This window comes from Haemorhous mexicanus, chromosome 4 (genome assembly GCF_027477595.1).
Source record: "Haemorhous mexicanus isolate bHaeMex1 chromosome 4, bHaeMex1.pri, whole genome shotgun sequence".
Classification (NCBI taxonomy): domain Eukaryota; kingdom Metazoa; phylum Chordata; class Aves; order Passeriformes; family Fringillidae; genus Haemorhous; species Haemorhous mexicanus.
In genome coordinates, this window is record NC_082344.1 from 68,559,279 (window position 1) to 68,568,659 (window position 9,381).

At 44.4% G+C, this 9,381-nt stretch overlaps 1 protein-coding gene across 2 annotated transcripts; it reads left to right on the top strand.

Annotated features, from left to right (window-relative positions):
* The first annotated feature begins 1,124 nt into the window (after positions 1 to 1,124).
* TNIP2 (TNFAIP3 interacting protein 2) lies at positions 1,125 to 9,144 on the top strand. 2 transcript variants are annotated; one of them, XM_059845305.1, is made up of 6 exons: positions 1,125 to 1,635; positions 3,748 to 4,053; positions 5,727 to 5,810; positions 6,338 to 6,619; positions 6,990 to 7,109; positions 7,589 to 9,144. In XM_059845305.1, exons 1-6 carry the CDS (start codon positions 1,198 to 1,200, stop codon positions 7,868 to 7,870), a joined length of 1,512 nt encoding a protein of 503 aa, XP_059701288.1. In that variant the 5' UTR covers positions 1,125 to 1,197; the 3' UTR covers positions 7,871 to 9,144. The 2 variants fall into 2 exon arrangements, with proteins under 2 accessions (XP_059701288.1, XP_059701289.1); XM_059845306.1 differs by having other exon boundaries at positions 1,134 to 1,266.
* The last annotated feature ends 237 nt before the right edge of the window (positions 9,145 to 9,381 follow it).

Consider the following 9,381-nt stretch of genomic DNA (forward strand, 5'->3'; position numbering starts at 1 on the left):
TGCCAGCCACATCTCCTGTGGCTGTGCTGAACCTTGTGCACTCAGGCTGTGTGCACACATGGAGCTCTGTGTTGTACACGTTATGATGCACATGCATACACGTACACACAATAAATACTATTGCAAATAATAACCAAATGTAACCTGGGACTCACTTTTGTACTGGTTTAAGGCTCTTTCCTCCCACTTGGTTCCACCAGAATGGTAACATGGACATAACTAAACCAATCCAAAATACACCTTCGCTCAGTCCAGCTTACCATACCCTATGAGAAATACTACACCAGTTACTGACAGGGATATTCTTGATTAACAAGTTCTGCCTCTATGCTGCCAATAAAAAAGTTCTCCACCATAGGGGCAGCCAGTGGGCAGCAGTTTATTCTGTGTCAAGCAGCTGGTTTTGCTCTCATTAACTCACCCTGAGAGCATAAACACTGGCTGGTAATATTGATTTAGATGGCCGAAGACTTTGGTCTGTTCGAGGTCTTTGCTAAGGAAGTTCCTCTTCTACACCTGCACAGGTACGCGGCTTGAGAGGGGGGACGCGCTGCTCTGCCTGGCTGCGGAGCCATCCCCCCGCCACCGATGCAGACACACCACCGTCAGAGCGAGGGTTCCCCGGCCTTTCTTCTCCTGCTGCTGCCCCGGGGCCGGGGCGCTCGGGCAGGCGGCGGGGGAAAGCCGAGAGCGCGGGGGTCGCCTCCAGCGGGGAAAGTCCCGTTCCGAGCCGGGAATTCCCGCAGCGGCGCCGGGCGCCGCCCGTCAGCCCCCGAGGGACCCTCGGTGCGCCGGGAGCCCTGCTCCCCCCAGCGCCCCTCCTGCAGCCGGCCCGCATTCCCCTCACCCAGCCGGGACTGCCCCCGTGCCCTCGGCGCCTCCCGCTCGCCCCGCTCCCTCGCCCCCAGGTTTCTCCCCCCGCCCCCGGAGCCGGTTCTCCCGCTCGCCCCTGCCGGGGTTCCCCGGGCAGCGCTGCCCCGGGGCCGCGTCCCGCGCGGGCCGCCGGGGAAAGAGCTCTCGGCACGGCCGGGGTTCTCCCCCGAGGGCGGAGCGCGGCCCGGCCCGCCCCGGCCGCAGAAAAAAGCAGCGGCACAGGCGGGTCCTGCGAGCCCTTAAAGGGAGCGGCCGCCTCCTCCCCCGGCGGGGAAGGCGGAAGAGCGAAGTCGCTGCTTCGGTTCTGCTGCGCTCTGGGGTTTTATGCACCTGTCCGGGCTCCTGCTCGCCCTGGAGAAGGAAGAGAAGGGAGCTGCCCCGGCCATGTGCTCGGTAAGCGAGGCCGGCAGCACAGACCCCTTGGTGACCCGCTTCAGACAGGTAGAGGAGACGCTGGAGAAGCTGCATCGGGAGAACAGGAGCTTGAAGAATAAAGTGCCTCGGTACAACGCGCTCTGCACCTTGTACCACGAGTCCGCGCAGCAGCTGAAGCACCTCCAGCTGCAGCTGGCGGCCAAGGAGGCGACGATCCGGGAGCTGCGGGGCAGCCTGGCCCGGCAGCGGCAGCCGCCGGCGGCGGGCGGGGATGCGGCGGCGGGCGCGGAGCCGGCCCGCTCGCTGGTGGAGAGCCTGCTGGAGCAGCTGGAGCAGGCCCGCGACAGCGAGCGGCTCTCGGCGCGGAGAGCGGAGGCGCTGAGCCAGGTACAGCGCGGGCGCGCAGGGAGCGGCGCAGCAGCAGCAGCAGCAGCGCTCCTTTCCGTGCCTTTCCCTCCCTCGGGAGCGCGGCGGGCCGCGGTGCGGGGCGGAGGGTGCGGTGTTCTGCCCCCGCAGTGCTCCTGGTGCTGCGAGCGGCCGGGGGCGCGCAGGAAGCGGCGCTGACAGCGGGGCGGCTGAGCGAGGGCTGGAGCCCCTTCGAGCGGTGCCCGCTCCATCCCTGGGTGCCCGAAGCAACTCGCCCGTTTGTGTCCAAAGGTGGCGCCCCTTGCGTTCACTTCAAAAAGGCAAACGATAAAATCCTAAACCAAAAACTTAGCAGGGCAGTGTAGATCTTCATGCAACTCTTTTCATAAGGAGAAAGAAAAACAGTAAAAACTCCTTGAATTTATTAGTTACAACAATTTTGTTCTCAAAGATAATCAGCTGATGCCACGAATTTTTCTATTACAGTGTTTTGTTTGAAGTGCTCTTAAAAATGGATTTTTGTATTGACAGTGAGGTAGCACGTTCATATTTGAAGAAGGAACTGAGAAGTCTGGAGAGATAGATTAGGGAAATCAATGTCTTTCTTGAAAGAAAAAACCTGAAAACTGCATCCCTCCCCATCCAGCACAAGTGCTGTTTTGGTTACTGTCATTAAGACTTTCCCAGGTTCAGTCTGAATTTCTCAAAGATTTTTAAAGCATTTATTTCTAGATGAAGCTGCATGAAGTAATTTCCAAACTGAGCAGTAGTAGTTAAAACTGAAACAAGTGTTTTTGTCATAAGTAATCTCTTGACCTAATGCTTATACAAAGCATTTTCCATATATGACACTCACCTGAAATACATATTAAAAAGTTCATGTTTGGAAATTTGTTATAAGAGATGATCTCAATGACACTTTGCAGACAGATGACAAACCTATGGTATCTGAACCTATTTGAAAGGCTGATGCTGAATATCTTTAAAGGGGAGTCTTAGCATTCAGCATGAAGCTAAAGAGTGGAAATGTCAGTAATAAGAAGTGCTGTTTATCTATGTCAAATGTTAATGTTTATTTCTAGAAAGAAAAAAAATGTTGTGCCCAATCAGAATGCTGAAATAATTGGCACTAAATAATAACCAAATAAAAAAGACATTTTTGTGAAGCCAGAGGCCAGTGTTCTGGTAAAGAGTGTTCCCAGTGATTTACAGCTCTGTTAGCACTCCTGAGAACTGGAATGATGAAGCTGGGATTGGAGCTGTCTCATGGTCTGTACTGGCATCCATAGATCCTCAGTTCTGGAGGAGCAGTGCTGCAGAGGTTTCTGGTACCAGTTTGTTTGTTTACAAAGCCAGAACCAGTGCCTTTCAGGTGCACAGAACTACAGGTGGTTTGCACCAGTCACCAAGCAAACCTCTTCCTTCCCAAAACACCTGCAGAGATGTTAATGCAGTGTGAGTGATCTCACAGAGCTCCCAATAGGACAAGGAGATGCAGAAGCAAGGTACACAGTTGTTTCCTAGGGGTGTGTCAGACCCCCTCATGGAACTGGGAGTCAGCTGTGGCCAAACTAGAGCCACTGCTGCCACATGGATTTTATTTTCTGCCTGTTTGTCCTTATCTTACCATTCCCATCCTTTCCTAGGTGGGAAAGCTGCTCTGTTTAATCCTTGTGACAGTGCCAGGCAGTGAATACACTTCACTGGATTTGATGAATTAACAGTCCCATTTTTTTCTTTTGAGGAAAATCTCCATTATCTGGTAGTTTAGTTTACAGGACCTGTAGGTATTTTTCAGTCTCCACAGTTATTAATCTTAAATTACTTTGTTTCTTGTTTTTGTTGCTGCTGTATAGTCATAAAATCTTCCTGAGTTTTTGCTGCTTGTTCCTCCATTCTACTGATTAGAAAGTGCTTGCATGGCTGCCTGAGCAGTTCTTGATTGATTGATCCAACAGTTCCAAGGTCTTGTGATCACAGAGAAGTGAAATGGATTTGGTCTACTTTCTAAGTACTTTGCAAGGAGTGCAGGAGCAATAAGGAATCACTGCAATATTGGAGTCAGTCTAAAATATGTTTTGGTTCTTGACTTTATTTTGCTTTTAAATAACTTCCCCTCCCCCCTCTGTTCAGGAAGTGCAGAAGTTGAATCAGCAGCTAGAGGAGAAAAATGGAGAGATACAGCAGATGATAAATCAGCCTCCATATGAAAAGGAGAGAGAAATCTTACGACTGCAGAAGACTTTGGCAGAGAGGGAGAAGGCTCAGGCCACCAGTGATGTTTTGTGCCGTTCACTCACTGATGAAACTCACCAGCTTCAACGCAAATTAGCGTCCACAGCAGAAATGTGTCAACATCTGGCAAAATGTCTAGAAGAGAAGCAAAGAAAAGAGAAAGGGAATGCAGATGACCAGATATCTACAGAAAGATCTCATCAGGTATTCTTACAGCTACTGTGTGTGTCTTTAAAGTCTTATTAGCTTCTGAGATGTTAATTACAGTATGATAGCTGTAACTGGGGAATGGTGAGAACAGCCCTTTAAATAATTTCATGTAGGGTGTTAAGAATGCCATGGCAATGGTAAATAATTCTGCGTGTCTGAAATTTAGGATGGAAGCAGCTGTCTACCACTTCAACTTTGGCCATCTCATCATCAGAGGCTTTTTTTGGAGAAGAAGAACTTGAGAGGTTTTGTCCAGCCTCGGCAATTCCATGATCACAGTTCTTCCCTCAATACATAGGAGGCAGTACCTACCTTATACCACCCCTGCTTCTGTGCAGCACTAGATGGTGCTGTGATTTTGAAGCCTGCCTCTCCTGATTGCTTGTTTAAATATCAAAATCACAAAACAAAGTAGAAATATTTCAAAGTATTATTTATATGAAGAACTCTGTAACATGTGGTCTTCTTGGATCAGGATTTGGCTTTGCTCAGGTAGTACAGACCTGCAGAAAGTTGGTTGGTGGAATATGAGTCAAGGTGTCTTACCTTTTTTTTTTCTCTGGGATTCCCCCTGCCCTCTGAGTGCAGGGCAATGCTTCTCTTCAGGAGGGGTGTTTAAAAAAAAGAGCTTCATAACTGGACAGTGTCAGAAGTGCTACTGCAGGGCACAAAGAAACACCTGGATTTTGGTGTACTTTGCTAATGGCTGTTGAGGCTTCAGTTAAAGTTGGATCATTGTTCTGTTGTTCCTGGCTGAGAGTCATTCATTAAACATTCATTAAAATGAGGTAATTCATTAAAACACCATAAGGAAATAACACTAGCAGTGCTGCCTGTAGTAACAGATCAGAGCAGTGAGTAGGGTGCTACAGACAGTTCTCACAAAAATGAATAATTCTGATTTATTCTCTTACTGCTACACCGTGGTAATGCTGTTTTCCACATGACCACTCATCTGTGCTGTTGTGATGAACTCTATACATACTCATGTCTGCTTTGTCAAACAACCCAGAAGTGTTTCCAAAGATAACTTAGATTAAAGTTACTTATAAGAAATAGGGGTTGAATAGATAGAATAAAAAGGACTTTTTAAGGGACTTGAAGTATTTGGCCTTATCATATTTAACGTGTAATTGATAGACAGGAAGCTTGATTGAATTTGATATATGCAATAAGAAGCTAACCTTGTACAGTGGGGACTTCCCTGAAGAGGAGAAATTTCAGATGCCATTACTAGCTGATTCTAGGGAATTTTGCACAAAAGTGTTCTATATTACTCACGTACACCGGGGTTTTTTTAAGCAGATGTCACAACTGTAAAAAAGAGGTATCATTTTAGTCAATTATTTAGCAAGCAGGGTTTTTTCCCCTCAGTAATTTCTTCCTAGTACTGGCCAAAATTGACAGTAATAACAAAGCAAGATGAAGGCATATCTGTGCCTTTGTCATGTGTTCTCCCACTCCAGACAAGTAGTTTTGTGTAAACTCTAAAACGCTGTTGTCATGAGGTCTATTTAACAGCAGTACCAAGGTCATAAAAACCTAGATGTATGTCATTGCACATCACATAAAAAAAACAAAAAGATTTCTTCCAGTTAACAGCACAGCCAAACAGCGTCTGAGATTTTTATGTTAAAGTAACACCTAACTTTATCTGAAAATTACAGATTTTAGACAATGAAACTTCACTTCAATCTCTTATCTGCAACTTACAAGAGGAAAACAGGATGTTAAAACAAAAAGTAGCTCACGTGAGTACTTTCATTTTGTTACACATTAATATTTGTTAAGTATTTTGTATTAGAGTAAATTTGGAATAGGTAAGTCTGGTTAATCTAATTACATGGCAGTTTAAAGCAAGACAGTTTTTCTTAGTCCTTTCAACACAGCATAGTTTTTGTTCCCTTAGCTAAGGGCAATTAATTGATGATTTCTAACACACTGGATTTTTATTGTTAAAAATGCAGTGCAAAAGAAAATTTTCATGTTCCTTCCATGGATCAGTATTCCACCCCAGAAGAACAGCACTAGGCCCACTAGATCCCTCCCTTTCCACATAATTTAATATTGTCCCTTTGGACTGGGAGATGGGAAGGCTGCCTGTGAAGAGTCTGCACAATCATCTCCTGCTCTCCTGTACAGTGACTCACCCTCAGGGGTCGAGTCAGCATGTACATTATCTCCTAGAGGATATTGGTCCTGCACATACAGACAGCCTGTGAAAGCTTGGAAGTTTGTGTCTCCCTGTTCTTCATGCCTCTCCTGGATGATCTTCCAGGTGGAAGATTTAAATGCAAAGTGGCAGAAGTACGACGCGAGCAGGGATGAGTATGTGAAGAGACTCCACCTGCAGCTGAAGGAGATGAAGTCACAGCTGGAGCAGCACCATGGAGGAACTCCAGCACAAAGGAATTCTGACCTGATGCACAAGGAGATATTCCGGTTAAACAAACTACTGGAAGAGAAAATGAATGAGTGCATAAAAGCCAAGAGAGAACTGGAAGACATGAAGAAGGCTAGTGAAGGAGATCATGAGCGCATCCAAATGCTGGAACAACAGGTCATTACATTTCTTTTTCCTAGAGATGGGAATTCTTAGTTTCTTCCCAGACTACTGAAGTCCAAGGGGGGAAAAAGGGATTTCTTTTCTGGACATTTGCCTGTCTGTGCACATTTGGCTATACAGATACTTAACAACACCGATTTAAAGGAAACTCACTACTTAAAGTACCCTATGCAGTTCTGCTGGCCTTAACACAGAATATGAAAGATCTGTAAAAGAAATACAAACACCTTTGAAATACACATACGATAGAGAAGAGAACACTGACATTCTGGGAATAAGTAACAAAGGAATGATAGTCTCAGCTTTTCAATTTAACCTGCCAATGTCTAATGTATAAAATATCAACATAATAATTCTATTTCAGGTCCTGGTTTATAAAGACGATTTCACATCTGAGAGATCAGACAGAGAACGAGCACAGAGTAAAATACAAGAACTTCAGGCAGAAGTTGCATGTCTGCAACACCAGCTAGCAAGAAGACAGGTAAGAAAGCAGCATGCTCCTTCTTTAATTTACCATGCTAACAGGATTTGGGACAAAAAAATACTTTTAAATATATTTTAAAAATATTTTGGTATTTCTAAGAGTTTCAGCAGCTATCAAAAACTTTGATTATTTCGTAGTCAGTTCTGGTGGATATGCTTCCCAGTTCAGATGTAATACCCCCTTCCAGTCCCTTTTTCTTCTGCTTTTGGATCAACATTGGAAGGGTGAATTCTTAGAAGACACAGGACAGCCATGACTCTTGGCATCTTTAAATTAGCACACTGGCTGCATTCTGTGTTTTCTACAAACCTTCTTTACAACAGTATTAATACCACTGCAAAAACTGATTAATGACTTATTTACAAGTCCTCAGATAAATATTTGAGTGGTGTTTCAGATCAAGGTGATAAAATATCACCCGTTTAAAAATGTATTTTCTTTGCATCTTTTTCAAGAGCTCTTCTTTCTCTTTCTAGGACTCAAGAGACACAAGCAGTCATTTCAGAGTTCATGCTGGTAACCAAAATCATTTGTACGTTCAGACGAATGTTGAACACCTACGAGGCAACAGCCCAGGCCAGACAGGCACGAGAAGAACAAACTCACAGTCTGAACAAGCTTCTCCTCCTGGGGACAATGGAAACTTGGGATCTGAAGGCAGGGCACAGGGTGAACTCAGATGTCCTCATTGCATGAGGTTTTTCAGTGATGAACTCGGTGATGAATTCCTCAAGCACGTTGCTGAATGTTGTCAGTGACCACAGGATGTGAGGGGTGTAAGTCAATCACTACTTTGATAGACATAAAACTTGCTCTATACATGTGTCTCCTACAGTCCTAAAACAGAGTCATGCAAATGGAGAGCTCTGGGGAATTAGGAGGATGAACAATATCTACCTCTTACTTGATTTTGCCTTCTCTTGGACTGTGTGAAAGGCTTCAAGAGAAAGCAAAGTGTTTTTCTGAAGAACTATTTTTGACAGCTACAAGGAAAGCAAGTGTAATGGAGATTCTACTACAAACTAAACTGAAACCTACGGTGGTAGTTTAGCTTCAGAGTGCAGCTTGACTTTATTTGGGTCTAATTCTCTACCACAGTCTGATGGCTTGTGAAAAAAATTACTGAACTTGAAATTTTCCTCCTCTTCCAAAAAATGTAGGCTGGAGAACAGGAAGGAATATTTTGGCAGAAGATAGGAAAAATCTTATTGTGCTTTATCTGGATTAAAAGCGAAAGTATTTTCTTGACTCTTGAGGCTGAACTTTCAGACATCTGAAAATCCTTCTGTTTAACTGAAATCAGAAGAAGTGAAGAAAACATAAAAGGGCTGGTTATTGACTAAAACTAGCCTGCCTTTTTTGCACAGAAACAAGGTACAGGGATATTTATTTTGTCTGTGCCATAAATATCTATTTTACAGATTTGTAAATGGATTTTTGTGTAATTATTGTTTGTATTCCTATTTGACCTAAGGATTATTTTTATAATAAAAGTGATTGTGCATTTGCTTTACTACAAAAGGGGTCCAAAAATCTCTTTTGGAGTAAGTATTTAAATGTGAAATAGTGAACTATACTAGGGGCTAATTAAATGTCATGGTTTCAGATATGAGTTATTTCATTACTTTAGTGATAACCAGCTTCTCAGACTATTTTCAAATATGTTGAAAAAAAAAATCACTCCTCATCTCTGAGCAAAAGATTGTCATTTCAGAGGCACAGGAACACATTTAACCCCCTACCCTGCCACACACATGTGACTATGTCAGTGCTAACTTAAATTTCCTCTTGTCATGTTTGCACTTGAGAGAGCTTCAACAAATAGCAGGGGACTGTTTTGAGGAGGAGTATCAGCAATTGATTAAAGTGTACAAATATAAGAGTGCCACAGGTTTTCACAGCCTTAGCTCCAGGTGAAGCTGAAATTGTTTTCTCACTGTGTCAGAGAAGAGTTAAGGATGGGACAGAAAGTAAAGGCCTAGTGCAACCACAGCACTTCATAATTAAAGGAAACTTACTTTGTGTAACAACACTTTTGTCTTCTGCTTTGCTTCATTCCATGTTCCTCACTTCAAAAGGAATGTGGATTTTCTTTCCTGGCTATTTCCTTTTTGGGATCCTGTTGCAGCCCCAAAGGAAGATGATGGTTTATGCCACTCTTATCTTAGGTGGGCTGTTACCAAAAGCAATGCCTGGGCCCTGGCATGCAGCAATGGTTACTGTTAATCTAATCTACAACTGACTGCAATCCTGTCATTCACTACCAGCT